The 22,279-nt window shown below is 40.8% G+C and overlaps 1 protein-coding gene across 1 annotated transcript; it reads right to left on the reverse strand.

The window, feature by feature from the left end:
* Positions 1 to 5,742: 5,742 nt before the first annotated feature.
* Positions 5,743 to 7,899, reverse strand: LOC125718988 (protein S100-A1-like). The gene is made up of 3 exons (XM_048993356.1): positions 7,745 to 7,899; positions 6,226 to 6,386; positions 5,743 to 5,990 (listed from the first exon to the last, which is right to left on the reverse strand). The coding sequence occupies exons 2-3, from the start codon at positions 6,364 to 6,366 to the stop codon at positions 5,820 to 5,822; spliced, it is 312 nt and encodes a 103-aa protein (XP_048849313.1). The 5' UTR covers positions 6,367 to 6,386; positions 7,745 to 7,899; the 3' UTR covers positions 5,743 to 5,819.
* Between the last annotated feature and the right edge of the window lie 14,380 nt (positions 7,900 to 22,279).

A 22,279-nucleotide genomic window follows, 5' to 3' on the forward strand; every position in this document is an offset into this window, starting at 1 on the left:
CACACAAACTGATTTGTTTTCATACTTTCTAAATACATAAATCACATCCTACTATTGGCTGCTAGTTGTAGCTCACACTCCGAATTCCTCAGTTCAAAGAAGTACCTTCGGACAGTGGTTCCATCACACAAACCCATTCAGCATCCTTTGGGTCCAAGGCAGTCCCTCCTGCTTCAACAGCCCACCCTCCTAAGCACATTCTGCTGAAACACTGACTCTGCCTATTGCAGGCTGGGGAGACATCTATGGGATGTTCACTGCATTGCTGGCCAAGACCCTGAGCGCTTCCTCATTCTCTACATTCCACAATCTCAGCCTTGATTTATTTGCTGACCGAAAACTGCAGCACTTTATAACTCACAAATCCTTAAGCCCCAGCATTTTCTTTTTTTGTACTCTTGCTTAAGACTGAAATTAATCAATGTAAAAGCTTAAATTGCCGTTAACAATTGATGTGCTTCAATGCCATGGCAAGAGGAGCATTATGAACACTGATTATGAATTACCATTAAAATTAATAAGTAATTTTAGATTTACAGTGTACACTGTGCATGGTGAGTAAGCTTCCCTTCTGGAAGTGTTTGTGAGCTATTGCAAATGTCATGCTAATCCATGGTTTAAGCTTCTGTTAGGCCCCAGAAAAGTTACTGCTGATGTATGACTACAGACAGGCTTGAATAGTGAATGAAAGGATGTAGCTGCTTTAGTTTAGTCTAGGCCTGATTAAACTCCCCGGAAATCCAGCTGTTTTGAAAGAACTGCAGTGGCTGACAAATAAGCCTGAATGCCATGGGATTATCTGGTGATCGTCAGACTCCATTAAAAACAACTTTGAATGATAGGGCACATTCTGTAGCAAAAAATGTCAACTAAATACAATGAAAAATGACCCCCACAATGTCAAAATACCAGGTTTCTATTGCATTGTGGGGAACATTTGGTCCCCACAATGTAATATAAACCTAATCACACAAGTCTACCTCTATCTTCTACAGATTCCTGAAGTGAACATATGTAATGCTGTTATTATGGCTTGGCATGAGGTTTGGCTATACAATCTATAGGGACACGGATTTAACTGCACCGCTCTAATTCTAAAACAGCATCATGTGAACTTTATTTATCATTAAATAAAACATAAATTAAATAAAAAAATAGTCTCAAACTAAATACTCATACATCTATATGACATGTTTTTTATTAATATTATAAGAAAGAACTCCAGTGCATAGAGGTAAGGAGCATGCACTGATTACAGTGCATTGCCACACCCATCACAGGGATGAGAACCTGAGTGTGGCAGGCAATACCTCAGCACCACACTAGTCCGAATGGACCACTGTCAGTTTTCCAGTGGCTGGAGTGCCAATCCTGCCACCAACTCCCAAATTATTCCCTGTAAGTTGGAGGACGTCCTAATAGGGCTGGATGTAGATTAATGTCATACCCAGGACAAAGCAATTGCAGGTTATGGGCCTAATGGAGTAGAATCACTCCAGACACTCAAAGGATTTGAACCAGTAACTTTCCGATGGCCAACGCAGAACTCTAGCCTCAGAGCCACAACTTCACCAACAGAACTTGAACTTGAATTAAAAAAAAACTGAAGCATCCCCGCTCAAAATCATAAAAAAATATTAGACAAGTGAAAACCAACTGGGGTGTGCTTATTTCTACATCTCGTCCAGTTCCTGACTGAACTTTTCAAACACATTAAAAATCAGCTATTTGTTTTTATTCCTTTCATTGCACTTAAAGTATGTGTTGTTTTTCTCCATTACTGCTGTGCCATCTGCAAATTTAACCAGTTTATTGTACAGTTGTGCTCAAAAGTTTACATACCCTGGCAGAATTTGTGATGTTTTGGCCATTTTTCAGAGAATATGAATGATAACACAATAACCTCTCTGTCACTCGTGGTTAGTGGTTGGATGAAGCCATTTATTATCAAACAATTGTGTTTGCCTTTTTTACATCATAATGACAACAGAAAATATCCAAATGACCCCGATCAAAAGTTTACATACCCTGGAAATTTTGGCATGATAACATAGACACAGGTTGACACACACAGGTGTAAATGACTACTAAAGGTAACCATCCTCATCTGTTTGCTTGTAATTAGTGGGTGTGTATAAAAAGTCAGTGAGTTTCTAGGCTCCTGACATGAGTCATCCAGTGACAGTTTGCTGGATTACTTCTATCCCCTTTTTTGAATATGGGCGTTATATTAGCATGCTTCCAATCAGAAGGTACCACACCAGCAGATAAGGATTTCTGGAATAGTAAAGGATGGCTAATAATATCCCTCATCTCTTTTAGAACTATAGGTAAGATGCCATCGGGGCCCTGCGATTTATTTATTTTGAGCTCAGCTAGGCTTGGTACCACATCAGCCTCAGTTATACATATATTGGTCATAGAGGACACTGTATTTGTACTAAATGGTGGTAAATTACTCGTGTTCTCTACTGTGAACACTCATGTAAAATAATCATTAAACTCATTTACTATATCAATTTCATTTTCAATTATAAGGCACTTACTATCCTACAAATTATTGATTTCAGCTTTTAGAGTTCTTTTGGAGTTAAAGTATTGGAAGAAACGTCTAATGTCACCCTTAGCCTCCAATGCAATCTTCCTTTCTACATTCCTCTTAGCAAGTCAAATGTTATTTTTTAACTCAACTTATACATTTAGAAACTCCTGCAATGCAATGCAAGTTAAATATTACAAGACAAGGAAATTCTGTTTCATGACAGTGAGAGCCAAAGATGATGTTTACGCAAGGCCTTATTCTGCCTGGCTCTGCCCGCGATAATCTACCAACCGTTGTGTTTTCTGGAAACCAACAACACAGTGGGGTTGCCTGGAGACCCACGCGGAAGCATGTGGTGCCGTTTTCTCCACTTTTACAGAATGATTCAGCTTCACTTCCCTTCTCTCAGAACTAAATGCAACACTCCCTGTTGGAAGGCAGCCAAAACAAATAAGCAGGCAGAAATTTTGCTGCAAAGTATTTATGCAAAATGGGTTATTCTTGGAAAGTATTATTTATTACATGACCAATGTATGAATTTAACTTTTCCTCCAAAGTCTGTGTACTGAACAAAACTATTTGTAGTCATTGTCCTGGAAAGAGATGAAATTCTATGGATTTCTATAGTGGGTGGAAACAAGGATCAATTTAATTACAGCCAATCGGCCAGAACTTAACTCAGTCTAATGGAATTTGAGCAATTTCTCTGGACCGTACCCATCACTAGCAGGAAGCGAACAAGTAACTACAGATCAGGCCCATAGCTCTGCCACACCCACAGACTTCCAGTGGCATTTTTAGCCAAATAGTGCCAATCTGTGTTGCTGGCTAGTAGCTGTTATGGATCTAGCAAATGACTCCTAGAGCCATAACCAGCCTTACGCTGTCCGCCCTGCTGGCCTTCCTGTATCTGACCCCCCCAGTGGTACTAATCTGTGCAGTGGTATTATTCTGCACATTCAGCCCTAGTTCTTACTTTCCTCTCATTTGTAGGTTGTGCAGCTAAAAACTACTTAGAGCAGGGAACATCAACTTTCTGAAACTGAGAGCTACTTCACGGGTACTGAGCCATATGAAGGGCTACCAGTTTGAAACACACTCCTAAACATATCTAAACTTCATGTATAATAAACATGTTTTAAATGCTTTTTTTAATATTGTCATTTACCAATCTTTATAAATGCAAATGTGGTTAAAGAAGAATAGTAACAGGATAAAATTACATTTTAGACGCCGGTCACTGGTGAGTTTTCCATGGGCGACTGATGTGGTCCTTGTGGGCACCATGTTGGTGACCCCTAGGCTAGAGAGTGTCATCTTACCACCGGACATGGCAGCAAGCCTGCATACTTTAGAACAAGTCTGTGTATCAAAATTACTAGTAGATAATTAGGTGAAATTGCTAATTGCCTTAGCAATGCTTGATGTAAGGTTACCCGTGACAGTGTTTTGTCATTTTCCATTGTGGGTGGATTGATTCAGAGCAAGCAAAACAGCAGTTCCTTTTAGCCAGTTTTTCCATTCCCAGTTTTACTGCTGGATATTTAAATGAGCAGAGACCATTAATAAATCTTGATTATTAGGATATTAGCCTTCAGCTTTTCCTTGAGCAGTTCTGCTTTGCCACCAGCCTGCCCTGCGCCGCCTTCTGCGACATCACAGTCCTTGGTGCATTGTTTCCGTTTTAAATGCACACACAAATATGGGTGAATAGCGGAACGTCCTGTGAAGGTCGTACAGCAGAATATGGTTCACGTGGGACTCATTCCGCAGGTCTGCCAGCCAAATTGCTATGGATATCTCCAATGGAATGGTTTGAAAACCCTTAAAAACTAATTAACCCAATGGTTTACATTTACATATTTAGCAAATGCTTTTGTTCTTAGGGATTTACAGGTGGGTGGCACGGTGGCACTGCTGCCTCGCAGCAGGAACGTCCTGGGTTCAATCCCAGGGTCGGGCGTAACCCTGTTCTCTGTGTGGTGCGCATACTCTCTCTGTGTTTGCATGGGTTTCCGCCGGGGGCTCTAGTTTCCTCCCACAGTCCATAAGTGTGCAGGGCAGGTTGGTTGCTGACTCTGAATTGGTCTTGTGTGTGTGTGAGTGAGTGTGTGGGTGTGTGTGCGCATGCGTATGCCCTGCGGTGTGTTGGCATCTGCCCAGGGTTGGTTCCCACCTGTGCCCCTTTTTCCTAGAATAGGCTCCAGGTGATCCCCAGTTGGCATTAAGCAGTTATGGTAATGGATGGATTTACAGGTGAGGATCAGAGGGCAGATTGAGACAGCATCCATGGAGAAATTTGAGTTAAGGGCCAGAAAGAGCCTAATGGTGACATTACTCTGCCAGCCATGGGACCAGAAATCCTCTGATCACAGGCACACCCCAGCATAACACCCCATGATTATGAGATTATGCTTCATGTGCTCCTACAAGCATTCCTTCTAGCTTAACTTCTTGGTTGTGCGGCAGCCCAATAAAGTTAGATAGAGCTGCATGCAGCAGGCTGCTAATTTATGCTGCACTTGCTGCATGGACGATGCTGTTTCTCCACTTTCTCCCCCATCACTGATTCTCTCTGAAAAAAATCCCCCTACTGCGCTCCATATGCTTTTAAGTCACATATTCAAGCTATAAATCTGGAAAAGTGTTTACACTGAATGAGCTTCAGTTAAAAGACTAGTAGACCATCTAGGGCAGGGGTAACAAACTCCATTCCTGGAGGTCCAGAGCCCTGTGTAGCTTAGTTCTTTTCCAGTTCCACAACAAATGATTCAGCTCAAGAGCTGTGTGGTAATTAGCACAAGGAGTTGAATAAGGTGTACTGAATTTGAACGGAAACTCAAATGTGCAGGGCTGGAGTTTGACACCTCTGATCTAGGGGGATCTGAAAGGGTCAGAGGTACTTGCTCACAGCATCACATGGGATGAAATTACTACTACTGGTATTACTGCCAGTCAGATACAGCCACACAAAAAGCAGGGACCGGCCTATGGATAAGCACACGCCCACTTGTGTAAAATACACACACCCACGTTCATGAACAATGTGTCAGAGTAACAAGGGTCTACTACATCGAGCCATTTCGGACACTCGGAACCAAATGCCCAGTGACTGCCAGGGGCAGTATCACCCGTACAAGTTACCAACAGTGATAATGGACTAAAGAACGGCTACACACAGAATGAGCTGCAGACACAGCTTCCCAGGCTGGGGGGTCCCAGTGTGTTTAATGGACTCTGTACACAGAGGCGTGCCCCCGCTCCAGTCAGCTTCCCATCAGGGCTTGCTCTGCTGTTGCTGCTTCTTCAGGTGAAGCTGGTAGCACTGCTCACAGGCGATGGACAGCCCCACCACCAGCGACACAAACTCCTCGAAGTTCACCTCCCCGTCGCCATTGGCATCCAGGTCCTTCATGATCTTGTCCACGGCAGCGGGGTCTTTCTGGGACTGGAGGGGTAGAGTGTTTGAGAGAGCAACTCAGTGCTGGCAGGACATTTCAGGCGTGCTGAACAGTGGACTGATGTGGGAATTGGGCCCCAGTGCACTGCACTGACCCCTGGGTTCCATATCGCAATGACCCAGGGTCACCACAAGGGGAAGTGTCACAGGACCAGTGCAGTATTTCAAAACACGTGGTGTCTGGCCAAAGACAAGAACCGGCCAAGACCAAGCGAGAACTCACCTTGAGGAACCCTGCCAGCTCGTTTTCCATAAGCGACCTGAGCTCCCGCTTGGACAGGGTGGTGCTGTTCCCTTCCTTGGAGGCATACCGGTGGAACACCATGATGAGCGACTGCATGGCCCCTTCCAGTTCAGACGGCATGGCTGCAGACTGTGGCAAAACTGTCAAAGAGGACAAGTGATCACTAAAACACCTGGGGACAGGGAGACCCTCGCCATTCCATAATCACCAAACTCATTGTTAATACTCTAATACAACATTACAGCAAATTACCAGTCTGTTCACTTTTAATCATAAATTTTTCAATACTTTATAAATTAGGGTTTAGTTATTGCTGACATTTCCAGGAGGGGATTTTCCCCCTTTATGGTTCCTCCCCAGGTATATTTATGTTGGGGAGTTTTTTTCCTTGCCATTATTTCCTCTGGCTGACTCACTGGGGGCTTCAGGCAGGGACAATGGAAAGTGTTTTGAGACAATGCAATATTGTCAAAATGTGCTTTACAAAAATAAATTGAATTGGAATTGAATAAACCACAACACAAGTACGTTTTTGGATTTGAGATGGCTTGGGATAGGGTTAGGACCCCCACAACACTGCATAGGACAACCAGATATAGAAAATGGATGGATGGATGGATGGATATTTATGCCAGAAAGGTTGTAGACACAGGCAATGGACTTGGAAGGATGCTTAACTTATTTTTTCTTTTGGTTTTTAATGTTAAAAGAAATCTTTGCTGTGCAATAAGCATTTTCTTAATTTTTCTTGTCAGGTCGCTTAACGCGACATGATATACTATTGATACATGATACCATGACATGATATACTATTTTGTTCGACACGAAGAAACACACAGGAATGCACACGGGGAGATATACCGAGAGGCACGCATCAGCCTGGATCACACCCTGAGTTACAGGGGGCGGCCGCTGTGGAAAGACGTCATGCGGGGGATTTTTTAAAGAACTTTTTAAAAGGGTACCAATCAAAAATAACTTTTGCGATTTTCACCTCAGCCTTGGTTAAGATATACACCAGTAAAATAACACACATATTTACATTTTAATGTTGTTATCATGGCATGTCATTAAAGTAACTTTAAAACAATCCCAGAAATTCGTCTACGAAGCAGTTCTTGAATGTAAGAAATGTAGCTACAGTACTGCAATGCTACGTGTTAAAAATGGTAAGACGACTTCGGAATGAGAGGTAGAGACACACAGGTCGATCTGAAATGAACAGACATCACCTGAGTGTGCTCATTTTAATTCAATAAAATGCCCATAGGCCTTTCCCCCTCTTCTTTCACACGTAAACGAGGACCGTAGGGCATATTAGTTACTTATCGCCACGTAACAATACAATCAGGATGGGTAAAGCAAGATCCACCTATTGTGACAAGAACGGCATCGCTGAAGTTTGAGTTAAGCATCTATGGCGTGTCTACATATAATTGAAAAGCAACGTAATAAAAAGCAGAGAAGTATAATAGCATACATAATATACTTGTCTTACCAGAGAGAAGGTGAAACGTTGCAGCAGAGAGGAGATGAACTGCGCAAAAGTTGTAACATCCAGGGGCGGGTATTTATAGGCGGACACCGCCCTGTCTCAGCTTAGTGAGTAAGGGAAGGGGGTTGAGCAAGACCCCGCTGATGTCATCGACGCCTACCTCAAGGGTGGGTGTTAACTGTGTGCTTAGGCTGTCGTTCTCCAGGACTTCAGAGTTAAAATAAACTTCAGACAAAGTCTAAGACATCCACACAATTGTGCTCAGAGCCCAAAAAAGTCCGTTCTCTGTCTAGCTTTATTTGACGCATCTATTTGCTTGTTTACTTGTTTCTGTGCTTCGGCCATAGAGAGGATTATTTGTTTCTCATATAACTGCAATGATGAGCGCTTAGGTAAAACCTTTTGAGACACTAGTTTATATTTGCTCCGGGCACCTGGTGAACAATGACTTCGCTGTAACTGGATAACCGTGCGTGAAAATACCTGCTTGATCATGTACTGGAGACTCAAGTAGAGCGTATACCAATTCACTCTCTGGACGCGCCAGATAACCATGTCTCTGATTACGTCAGTCGGTATTGAATGTAGCTGAAGTGATTAAAAACTGGTGTGAGCCTGTCGAAGACCTGTGTAGTCATGAGTACCACCGAACTCAGAACTCATTAGCGTGCCTATAGTCCACGGGCAGCTTTTAAAATTAATCAGAAAGCTTTCTCACATCCTCTTTCTACTTCTCAATTAATACCACTCCTAAGTAGAATTAACATTGCTGGTGCTCAGAATATTTACGCTTTTTATTCTAATTTGTGTTGTATCCAGATATATAGTGATTAGGGATTGATAATTAATCAAATTTTTAAATACTATAAATAATGAAATGAAATTATACCATTTCAAATATTCAATTATCAGTTACATAAAATGGTGAAATGACTTTTTATTGTTTTCATGTTCAATATTCATGGCGTAGTCATGAATAGGGAATCTATAAAGTAAACCCGGTGACCAAAAAACTCCCTGAAGAAGAAGAAGACCCTTTTACGAAGTATTAATGTAGCTCTATTAATCATGACTATGTGAAACATCCATCCATCCATCCATCCATCCATCCATCTTCCAGCTGCTTATCCCAGGTCTCCGGGTTAAGTCAACCACACAATTTACTAATGAAATCTCGCGGCAGGTTAAATGCCATTGGACATATTAGATAATGTTTAGTGATAACTGACATTACTGTAAAATGAAGAGATTACGCATTTAATGGAAATTGTGGCTTTGATTTAAACTGCAGTTTAAAACTCAGATTAGTAGAAAAGCACGAAGCATATTATGAAGTGGCAATAGTATGATATAAAACATCAGTACATCAACTTACTAACAGTGAAAAATATCACTTGAAAAAAACAGGATATTAAATTAAAATACTCCAACTGATAGATAGTGGCATTGAATTATTTAACTTTGACAGTTTGCATTAAGTCTTATTATGAACAAACTATCTCTTGATAAAGTAATTAAAGCAATCGGTTCCGTAGATATAACTGTACTATACTTTATGTATAGAGATTTATTTTGGTTATATTCCTATCATTCTATTGTTGAATTAAGACAACCAGATACAAATTGTGTGGCGCGGGGGGGGGGGGGGGGGGGGGGGGGGGGGGTTGGGTTTGGGTTGAAATTCGAATTCAATCAATGATCCAGTGTCAAAGGTACCACAGAGAATGTAAACAAACACCAAAATAAATCTGACCTCCTGACCTAGATTACTTTTCAGGACATTACCAGTTCAGAGAGAATATGCAGATAATTTGAGTATAGCTTCCAAAAAATGCATCAAGTATTACAGACCTGCAGTCAGCTGAAAATCCTCAGAAAATTAAAATAAAATAGAAGACTTTTTAATGTTTGTTGTCATTTGCTGTAATTTAGCATATTCTTATCTTAAAGACAAGTACTCCTGTTCACTGATGTAATTGTCATGCAAGTAGAGTTCGTGTTATATGGTTTAAATCTACATCATTATCTCTTAATGATATACATGTACTGTTATTATCTCTGGAACAATTTCTTTGTATTACACTGGCTTTCATGATTAAATTGTGTATTATTTTGAGTCAGGTTATGATTAATGGAACAGAATTAATTTACCAAAAGACTGATCTGTTTTTCAATACTTTACAGGCATCAGTAAAATGTAATTTCATGAGTCCTTTGTCCTGGTTATTTTTCTATTTATTCCAGATATTTCATGCGACTTTATGGAGCTGTGATATTGTACTTTTATATATTTCAATCTAAAAACTGTGCAATTACGGAACATAAGAAAACAATGCAACAGAACTAGGTTTTTTGTTGTTTAAAATTAATTAAGATACACACACATGCACGTGCATTCACACACACACACACACACACACACACACACACACACACACACACACACATACCTATCCTTATGGGGCCTGCTCATTCACATCTTTGGGAAAAATGCTAATGCTAACTATGACAACCTTAACCCCCACCCTGCCCTAACCATAACCATAAGTAACCAAGCAAAATACAAGTTTTTTTGTATTTTTAACTCTTTCATAGCCGATTTTTATAAAATAGAGTTTTCCCTTATGGGGACCAGGAAACTGGTCCCCATAAGGGAAAAAAACGGAAATTTATCACGTTATGTGGACATTGTGTCCCCATAAGGATAGGTATACCTGCTCACACACACACACACACACACACACACAGACACACACACCCCTGAAAGGGGATGATGAGATAGAGAGGAGCCCCTCTGTCTCATTAGCTTTACTGTCTGTGACCACTAGAGGATGATGAGCCCAGTAAGCCTGGCAATCCCAGCTCTTCAACGTATGTGATGTGCAGTCACAACGCATTACAAATTACAATGCATTCTATGTGTTTAGCAAATTAACCTACATTAGTGAAACTAATGCTAAATAAGGCAATACATTTCTATTAATCCCATTGCATTTTGGGAGGTTTGCAACCACAACTTAGTGGTTAGCCATGTAACCTTGTTCTTTCAGCAACTGGGGACCTATTCATGCCCCCAGCTCTCTGCATGTGGATAGAGAGATTGTGTGTAGGTGTGTGTATGGGTGCATTTGTGTCCCCATTACTTCCAGGATTTTCTCTATTTTGCTCCAGGCTAACTGTGACCCTGCATTAGAGAGGAGCTTCTGGAAAATGGGTGAACAATCTTTAAATAATCATCATATAGAATTTGAATAAATTTCACAATAGAATCAAAGTAACTTTTCAGACAGACGCTCTGAAATGCTGTCCAATGTCCATGTGCATAAATAACGCTCAAATATTTTTCAGAAAATGTGGTGGAGGACGATTCGGATAAATGAGGTTCTTCTAAACCCAAAATCAGACCTTTTAGCTTCCACTTCTCAAGTGGCAGTAATTGATACAGGCATATTTGAAATTCATATAGCATGCATGAAATTAAATCAGCATAAAATTTATCCCAAGATCTTAAAAAAACTGCTCTTATGCTGCCTTTAAAACTGAACAGTAGATGGCGCTTCTGATCTGCCTCTCCCTGAACATAAAACACCATGGTTAAACTGACACAGCCACTGAAATCCTACAGTACATGATAATTATTCTACAGATAATTACCCTTTAACCACCTCAGTGGTCTGTATCTTTGTCCTAGTTATAATCTCATTATCGCAGTCAGATTCATTCCCTTTGTTCCTGGGCCCTTTTTGTATTATCATTCACCTGTCCCACCCCCTTTCAGGCTTTATTTATCTGCAATATTTCTATTTTAAATATACCTTTGAAAATAGCATTATGGAACTGAAACAGAATGCATGATAATGATACACCATCACAGGACTATTTGTTAATAAAGCAGCTCTTTTGGCCACTATGTTTGTTATCAATATACAAAATGCAGTAAATGCTGTTTCAAGGGTTGAATAGCAGAACAGTTCTCACACACTTCAAAATTTCATGCTGAAAGGAAGGCATCCTCAGATCCAGTGGCTTGCCTGAAATACATTAGTGTCATGGACAGACAAGGAGAATTACTGGCATGGTGGAAGTGGCAGTTTATGAGAACAAGTTTGGGTAAAACACGTTTTACAGCCGCTACAAACTGACAGGCAGGGAAAAAGCAAGAATCATCATCAAGGTCCAAGCCTGGGTCATTCTGCAGGCAGAATGGCAAAGGATTGGCGAGGCAGACAGAACTGAAGTCAAGAGGCTCGAAAACCAAGAATCGGTAACACAGAAAACAATCAAAATCATAATCTACAAGGCAAGAACCAAAGGCAGGAAAAAGACCAAAAGCCAGAGATCAAACACAACATGACTGTTCAACTGCAAACCAAGTTATCAGTCGGGTGGGGAACCGAGACAACAATTAATAAGGTTGTTAAATGTCCATACAGGTAGGTGCTAATACTGATTGCCTGATAGTGATTAACATGATCTGCAGCTTGCAAGTAACGGAAACCAGAACTGTGTGAAATGTAGTTCACTTAGACCAAACTGTGACAGTATGGCAATTAATTTTTGAAAGACTTAAAAGTCAATAAAAAATAAACATGAGAATATGTTTGGCTTCAGTATTGGTAGGGATCAAATCAGCCCAGAACCCCCGACCCCAAAACACACACGGTACTCCCATAATTATTGGTAGGGATCAAATCAGCCCCGAACCCCCGACCCCTAAACACACACGGTACTCCCATAATTACTGGTAGGGATCAAATCAGCCCCGAACCCCCGACCCCTAAACACACACGGTACTCCCATAATTACTGGTAGGGATCAAATCAGCCCCGAACCCCCGACCCCTAAACACACACGGTACTCCCATAATTACTGGTAGGGATCAAACCAGCTCCGAACCCCCGACCCCTAAACACACACGGTACTCCCATAATTACTGGTAGGGACATTTCCTTAACATCCATACCCAAATCTATGCCCCTGAAAATAAGGTAAAATTTTTAAACTCAAAGTGAAAGGACTAGTAGATGAATGAGTTAGAAAAAGTACAGGAAGTTCACAGGTGTGTCAGCAAGTCATGACAACAGCATTGCGACATTACATGTATTAGGCTTATTGCTGTGAAATACTTTGCATATTTATTTAGATTTATCTTTTTGGAAAAATCATATAATAAAAACATATTATGCTACTTTAGTTAAGTAAAGTTTCTGTCAATAATCACAGATTCATGAGTTCATTGCCATGGTGAATCTGTATCTGTATGGCTTTAACTATTTTGGGACCGATATCATACGATACTGTGGAAAAAGGTACAGTCCTTTCCAATACATGTGTAACATTTCAAACTGAACTTCTACAATAATGTCACACAGCAGATACATATTGTATTGTAACTGTGTTATATTTTCTAAATGACATTCAAGAAATCGTGCCACCCAGAGCAGAATACGGGGCTGGGAGACACATGTACACACCTCCCGGTGCTAATGGTAACCAGGCTAATCAAGCCCCTCATGCCTGCTGCCAGAAACCCCAACTTAAAGAGAGTTTAGTCTTTTTCTGGACTATCATTTAACTCTCTGGAACTGTTTCCCTAATTCAATCTTTACTATGTTTGTTTCATATGTTACTACATATGATTTGCAGGTAATAATCAGGCTGCTTAATCTCACATACATCTATGCCAGGGATAGGCTACTTTATCCTTAAAGGACCAGTGGGCAGGTTTTCGTGGTAACCTTTTGGTCAGTTATTAAGACCCAGGTGTGAGGGCTCTTCAGCCCATCAGTTGCCTAATTAGTAATCTAATTAGGGAGTTGCTGCCAAAACTTGCTCATACAACAGTCCTTTCTAGATAAGATTGCCTAACCCTTTATATGCTGTTTTTGGTCTCATGTGGGCTCCTGCAGGCTCGTGTATCTATTCATACTGTCCTGGGTATTTACTGTATCATACTGCACTTGTCTACATAGCACTCCAGTCTATTTTTACCTCTTGTTTTTCTTATGTTATACACTGTTCTCCTGCAGGCAAACAGCTTTGTCTCATTCTATACTCACATATAGATTGGATAACAATAAAGGTGACTTGACTTGACCTGAAACAACATCTTTGTGCCAAGGGGAACATTCAAGTGTAGACATTTGAGAGCAGAGAACGAAATGAAGGCCAGGGAAACTAGAAAGCCTGTGTGTGACATGCTTCAGATGAGAGCTCACCACAGACATTTCCCACTGAGCAGACAGAGCACTGAGTGGTGAAAAAGTGCAAGAGCTGGAAGGAGCAAAGAGAAAGGCTAAGATTGTACAGGTAACAGTGTCATGCCCCAGCTAGATTATGAATAATATGACACCTCATCCCAGGAAGCATGATACTGTAGTATTCCGCGTGAATGCTGAAGAAATATTGGATAAGTCAGAATTATACCAAAAGATTCACAAATCTCAAAATTCAATATTTCAGTGTACACAGTGGCATCATTAATGCAAGAAATGAAATGAGAACCTTCACAGTATTTTACTGTAAACTGAAAAAAATTTGTTTCAATGCAGATTTTACTTTGTATTTTTTTACATGTATATTAAATACACCTAGTTTTTTTTTTTTTACCATAAATTAACACTGACTTAGCAGGTTATGCAGATAAAAAAGTCAAGCTGGTGTTTTGATAAATATATGCAAGTAATGGGATGGCTTAAGCTCACAGTTTTAACACAAAGTCCACGAGTCTTCCTAGTAGAGTGGATATGTGTGGGTTGTTGCCTTTTAGTTGATGACTAGACCAATTTTCTTTGGTGAGACTTTGCCCCGTCCAACCTTGGTGTGTAAAAATCAAGTTGCGTAACTCAGATTAACAACACAATAAAAGGTAGCAAATGCAAAGATGTGCAACAGCATATCATCAAAAAAGATTAAGAAAAACAATATAGGTACTACAATTATCAAACCTTTGGATAAACATGAGTATGCATGCTGCCTCTTCCTGAAATTGAACATTAAAGTTGCAGAATGTGAAAAATAAAAAGATGTTTGGCTGGATCCACCCACATATGACATGGCCCTCAAGACTGATCATCCAGTGCTGAAAACTGGTTCCTGCTGCTTCACCTGAAACTTAGAGAAGAATGTATGGATTTTTACTCCATGTTTAAACTCAAGTGTGCTCAGTGGTGAAAATATTTTGTCATGTGTAGTACTGGTTGAGAAACATTTTTTTTATCTATTATGAATATTCTGTCCATCTCTTTCTATAATACCCTGAATCAATATTTCTGTAACAGGCACTGTGTCTCATTTGAACTGCCCCAGAAACAACAGGTAGCACAAAGAATCACCATGGTACAATCGAAAATGTTTCGAAGTGCTTTTGTTATAGCTTTGTGTCTGTCCAAGTTGAAGTAGGGTGACCAGATAATCCCTGTCATCCCGGACAGGATTTGTAAACTGCCATTTTAATTAAAAGGATCTGGATTTCATGTAAGCACTGAATATGTGAGGCTTTTTTCAGAGAACCGTTGCATCCCTGGTCCACACTGTCATGCCCTGCATTCCTTTCCCCTCGTTAATCTTGCCTCTCGCTACAGCCCTTGTGTGGATCATCCCAGGTGCCTCTCGTCTGCTCCCTTATCAGTGATGTATATAGTGCCTCCCTGTCTTGAGCTCCCCAGTCCAGTCATTGAGTTACTGCCTGCATGTGCTCCCAAGTCTGCCCTGCATCCTTTATTCTCGCCTGATTTTCCATTTCTTGTTTTGATCCCTAGTGGTCCAGTTCCTTTCGATTGTTTTTGTTTAATAAAGGCCCTTTTGGTTTTCCCCATGTCTGCTTTTGCCTCCATCCTTGCCTGTGACGTGAAACACACATTAACTCGCCTGACTGCATTATGGTGAGGGGTTCTTTTTCAGTGGTTGGGTTTGGCACCTTAGTTCCAGTGAAAGGAATTCTTAAGGCTGCAACATTTGAAACCATTTTAGACAATTTCATGCTCCCAACTTTGTGAGAACAGTTTGGGGATGGTCCCTTCCTGTTCCAACATGACTGCGCACCACTGCATAAAGCAAGGTCCATAAGGACATGGATGAGCGAGTCTGATGTGGAGGAACTTGACTGGCCTGCACAGAGCCCTGACCTCAACCTGATAGAACACCCTTGGGATGAAATAGTGGAGACTTGTCCAACATCAGTGCCTGACCTCAGAAATGCAGTCCTGGAAGAATGGTCAAAAATTCCCATAAACACACTCCTAAACCTTGTGGACAATCTTCCCAGAAGAGCTGAAGCTGTTATAGCTGCAAAGGGTTTAAACTCCATATTAAAGCCTAAGTACTAAAAGTTGGATGTCATTATACTGTAGTTCATGTGTGGGCAAAGGCAGGTGTCCAAACACTTTTGGCAATATAGTGTATCAGGGTAGCTCATTAAAGCAAGAGCAGAGAGAGAACTTTGATGCACAACATGTGAAAAGGCAAACACAAAAAAGCTCAATAGGACATATATATAGCTCATATGACAAATTTGAATGAAAGAATAGATCCACACTTGGGTGTGGGAGATATGGAAGTGTCAAATCTGTGCCCTGAAGGGCAGAATACATCAGCAAATATGAAGACACACCAGCAGATGTGAAAACAAACCAGCAAATAGACAAATATGCCAGGAAATATGAAAACGCTATGATATTAGCGACACTTGAAACGGAAAGAGTATGTACCTACTGATCATCACGTGCTTATTACTGATCACACAGGAATCTTATCAGCGGAGCGGAGTGGATGAGAATGGAAGCCATCATCCCAAGCAGGGATGTCACCGGGGATCGAAGTTCATGGTCCTGGGCGTAGAGCAGGAGGGCCGAGTAGGCTATTCCTCGCACAGTCCCTTGAAGCTCCAAATAGCAAGCTCGGTTTGGCTAGCATTCTCCGGTGTCGGTGTGGTAAAATCTGGGTAAGTTTTACTCAAGCACCACAGTAACATTAAACAACGTGGGTAGAATGTTCTTAAGCGACTCACTATCCGTTTATCAGTCATATTCCCCGTCACAAATCTAAAGCTGGTGTTTTACCAACTTTGCCTAACTTTTTTTTTCGATTACTGCCCACGCCTCCCTTCTCCCTGCCTCTCCCTACTTGCTACTCCCTCTCTCCTTCTGCTGATTGGATCATCCCTCCAGGTACAGTTTTTTTAACTAAATTATTTTTACATATAAACATAAATTAAATATTTTTTTAACAATATGATGCTGACACTTTAACAGTAATTAAACAGAATAAACATCAACTTAAATACATCAACTCCTGAAATCAGCCATCCAAGATCCCCATACTACAAAAGGATAAGCATTGCTCAAATATGATTCGAGTTACGGTTAGCTAAATGAAAGGCACACATCCAGGGATGCTATTACTAGTGATAGACAAAATGACACTTCATGAACCATTTGCTGTATTTTTGTCCCCACTAGATGGTGCTCTTGGTTTGCATTGGGGTAGGCTTTGTGGACAGAAAGCACCATCCAGTGGGGACAAAAAGAACAGGAAATGGTTCATGAAGCTTCATTTGGCCATTTATAGCTTGTACTGACACCAAGAAGGCCCCACTGAACAAATAAAATAAATACTTTGCAGTTTTTCCCCAACTGCTTAAACCTATATTTTGAAAAGTCAGCTAGATAATCAGTTGCTTTAAGTCAGTCCTGAAAATGATCACATTATACTGCCAAAATTATGAACTGTGAGCAGATCTTCAAACACAAATCCCATTTGGAAAGCACACTTTTCACCATACAACCAATCTGAAAACACTCCTCTCTAATTAAATACAAGGTGTCAAAACTCAAACGCAGTTAGCACTCGGCTAACTCAGAAAACACTGTGTGTCAAATTACTTCACACCTGAATCTAAACTACTGACTGCTTATACATGAATCTGTTTGTGTGTTTACTGTGGTTGTTTTTGAATAATAAATAACCTACAATGGATAATGGACAGTGAGCTGGAAGAGGAAAGGGAAGACAAAGAGAAAGGCAAAGAATTGCGATATTAAATGATATTCATACTACTGTGGTTAATCATGTGCTTGTCCATGATTTGAAAATGAAATAAGCTGGGTGACGATATACAGTTGCTTCCATAGTGTGTACCTTCAGAATAGAGAACAAATAAATCACTTTACTTTTATGGCATTTAGCAGACTTATGTTGCATAATTAAAGGGACAGTCTCCTTGGATCTGTAGAAAAACATCCATATTGCAAGTCCCTTTTGAAAGGAATTCAGACCGTATTAAAGATCCAGTGCCTGCAATATATACAATTAAGATCATTGCAATCTTATACAGTATATACCTGTAGTACCAGATCAGAAAATACAATAAAATACAATACTAATTTATTGCACAAAGTTCAAACTTTTTACTGTACATTGTGCTTATCTCAGTCATTTCTTTGTAAAGAATTTGTGAGCCTGATGCCAATGACACTCCACATGAATACATCTTTCTTGATTAGGCTGAATTTAACCTTACTATAAAAGAAGAAGGACATTATTGGGTAGCATGCCATTGTGGAAATTCTTGGGCAGCAGGGAGGTCATGTGACCATGTGTGCAGCCATAAGTGAATATGGAGCTCTCCACCCCCATTCCATTCCGGGCCTTACAACATAGCACATCTGTTAAACTTCCTAGATCACCTTTTTGAGAACAAGTTGAACAATGACAATAAATCAAGGCTAGCATTGCAGAGTTGATTCTAAGTTGGCTTTGCTTTTGGGCTGGAAGTCTGGGATTTGCACAGATGAATGAGTTGTTATAATATTGTGTTTAAACTTCTGAGAGAATGAGAGAACATTCAGGAAAATGTGCTTAAACAGTTGGGAACACTGTAATAAGTGCATCTCTCAACAAGGTTGACATTCTCCCCGCAGACAGACACACTACTGATAGCTGTGCATAAGAAGTCATTAAATGCCTAGATCTTGGTCTTTATTCAGGACACCCACAATCCCAGACACTCAAATTACTCGCTCAGTCTCTCAAGAGCCCCAATCAGAGCCTCCATTGACTCCACTAAGATCACCGCATCGTTGACAAAGTCAAGATCGATAAATGTTTCTTTACCAACAGACGCCCCACAGCTGCTGAACCCCACGACCCTGCCAAACACCTAGGTCATACAAGCATACAACAGAATAGGAGCAAGAACACTGGCAAACCCTATAGAATCAACTGGGAACAACACACTGCACACTCCCTCCACTCTGCACAACACTCATAGTACCAGCGTACAGGCTGGCCATGACGTCCAGCAATTTCGGGGGGATCCCACAAAGTCTCAGGATGTCCCTCAGGGCAACTCGATCAACTGAGTCAAATGCTTTACGAAAATCAGCAAAGGCTGCAAAGAACCTCTGCCGATATTCATGCTTATGGTCTATGGTAGACTTCTTAGGCGTAAAACCAGACTGCTCCGGTGCAAGTGATCACAGATCCTGTGACCCACAGCGACCCACAGCCCCTGACCTTTCAGAAAGTAAAAGGAACATGAAGCCACTCTCACCCCAGTCTCCAGACCTATGGGGACCAATACAATCCTCATAGCCAGCCCTGTCCCTGCCAGTGGTTGCAATGAAGCCACCCATGACCAGAGGAGTGTCACCTTATGGGCACCCTTCAATCATCAATTGAAGTTGTGAGTAAAATGTCTCCCTCAACGAGACATCACTCACCGCGGTCAGAGCATACACTGAGACAAATGACAAGACACGCAAGGAGTATGCAGCAGGTGATGCCTAAGCACCACACCAGCCCCAATCCCCAACAGGCCTGACCCTATTAGCTCTCCACTGATTTGAACTCATCCAGGGCTGAAGCTCCTGAAGGCTTTCCCCCATCCCCTTCATGGTGCGTGCAGCCTTCCTGCAGGCGGCTGCAGCAGAGCTACTCCTGCAGTGAGCAGAAGGGTACTGTGTCTGTTTAAATCAAATAGTTGTGAATTGTTTTACGGTGGCTGGAGTGTCAATCCCACCATCAACCCCCAAAACTTTTTTCCCTGCAAGTTGGAGGACCGCTTGCAATGCCGGATGCGATTTAAAGTTACACCCAGGACACTCCAAGACTTGCAAATGTTTAAATGCCATTGCTGTTTCAGGGTCTGAAGATGTCAGCTCTACTCCAGATGATCTTGAAACAGGGGTTGGATGCCAGACTCATCTGACTCTGTATGATTTGTTAGCCATAGAAACATGGAAGCCCGCTAAGCCATGTGCTGCCCCCAATAAACATACAAGTAATATATTCCACACGCATAAGTTTGTACAGGCTAGGCAAAATGCAAAGACCAGTGTTATAAATGCAAACAAATATGTTAACAGTACACCCACATGTGTGAACTTCTCCATCTTTCTTGGCAGGGAAACCAGTTGTTACAGGAGTAACGGAGGCTCTCTGGGAGTGGTTAAACAAGTGAGCAATTATAACAACACATCAGCAAATAAATAGATCTTGAAACAAATACGTCGATCTGCAGTTTACCTATAAAAAATATTCACTTATGTGCAATCAGATCAAAATTGTTGTAATGATAATGAAAACAGACACATCACTGTAACATAACATTACAGCTCAGAACAAAATAATGGCTTAACAGCTTTTCTTAGGTGCTGAACTGCATTTATCAATCCATCAGTGCGTGTTGTCAATTCTAAACACTTATGAGCAGAACAGCACACATTTTTGCAAAACAGTGAAAACTGTCTCATTGGTTTCACGTCAGTTGCCATTCCTAATGAACTTTTGCAAAACAATAGATAAAGTGCTTATTTCTTAGTACAAAAATCAAATGAAAGCATTTGATCAAGCAAACCTCAACAAAATGGCTGCAGCTGCTAATTCCCAATCCCAAAACACTTCCTCAAATTAGGCCAGCCTTGCAGTTGCTTAACTATTGCCTGCAAATCCAACTCTAAACCAATTACCAGATGCTAACACAATATAAAAAAGGGTTCTGGTTGTTATGTAGTTTGACTTTAAACAAATGTTCATGGGATGTACGGGCTGCTGTAATTGCACACCTCATAATATTCATTCAGGAAGTATATCAACTGTTGATAGGGGCTTTGAAGGTCACAACATAACCATGTAACATATACAGAGTGCCATTTAGAAGGATCAGTGACTGGAGGAAGGAGCTGAGACATCAGTATGTACAGGTAATGAGTCATCTTTTAGTCATAGCCATTCACTGTAAATTTCCTGTAATTCCATGCATGCAGAACCTGTGATTCTTTTCATATGGTCTTTCATGTGTTTACCTATAAAATGTTTGTTGTGATTTCAGAGGATCATGGAGGTGGAGTCCAGTGCTGAACCACCAATATTCCTGTACGTGGATGAAGCTCGTTTCAATCTGGCCAAAGCTAGAAGTCGTGGGAGGAACGTAGAAGGACACAGGGCAACAGCACCGATAGCAAGGCAGAGAGGTACAAACATTACTGTACATGTAGCTTTATCAGACAAGAGAAAAAGGGTAATGTTGTGTTACCTGGTGAATTTAAACATACTGGAAAATGATATAATGGAAACTGATATAAGTTGTATCTGATGTTTGGTAAAGTAAAATATGTCAGATTAAGTTGGATGTACAGCAACTATTTTCAGTAAATCGTTATTTGTATCTTTCCAGTCACAGAGCACTTCATTTTGAGACTTTTATAAGTGAGAGATGATCCTGTAACTTAATAATGCAGTTTGGGGGAAATGGTAAAGTTTACCAATTTCCTTTATTATGAAACCCAAAATTGCATTTTAGGAAAGTTGATTTTTGTTTGTATATGCTGTCAGTGATAGTTCTCGGTCATACTTGCATAAAAATCGGAAATTGCAATCGGTGCATCTCTACTCAGAAGTACGACATGGTTATTAATTGACTACCAATTAATAACCACACTTTATTTATAATACTAGGAATATATAGTTTAACAGACGTATTGTTCTGTTTTTTTCGGATATCATTCAGACTAATGTTGTAACGGCGGGCAGAACGAGACCCGACAACAACAAACGATAAACCGATTTCTTCAAGATAAAACAAACCTCTTTTTAATTAAGTCCTGAAAGATTTAACGAGCAACGAAACCAAATACAACACCGAAACACAGGGAGGTCAGACACCGGGCTCTATACACATCTAAATACTAAAGACACGCGAAGATCATACAGCGTTCACACAAGACACAAACACACGCGCGACGATAGGGAAATACAACAGGAGCATTTACAAATACACACAAAGGGCTATTTATGTGTGCTCGCAGCATCCATCCGCGGAGACATCTTTCCGGCGCTACAGTATACAACCAGTCTGCACGCCACCACGGTGAACTGGTTAACTTTCTACTCATTACTGAAAGTGTTGAGGGATGGGTAATGTATCGACCGTTAAATTAACACAAATGAATAGGAAAAAGTATAACCCATAGGTGCCCAGTTTAGAAAAAAAGACGAAATAAGGGGTGGAAGGCGAAAAAGACAGAGGTACACATAATA

The sequence above is a fragment of the Brienomyrus brachyistius genome, chromosome 23 (assembly GCF_023856365.1).
Source record: "Brienomyrus brachyistius isolate T26 chromosome 23, BBRACH_0.4, whole genome shotgun sequence".
Lineage (NCBI taxonomy): Eukaryota > Metazoa > Chordata > Actinopteri > Osteoglossiformes > Mormyridae > Brienomyrus > Brienomyrus brachyistius.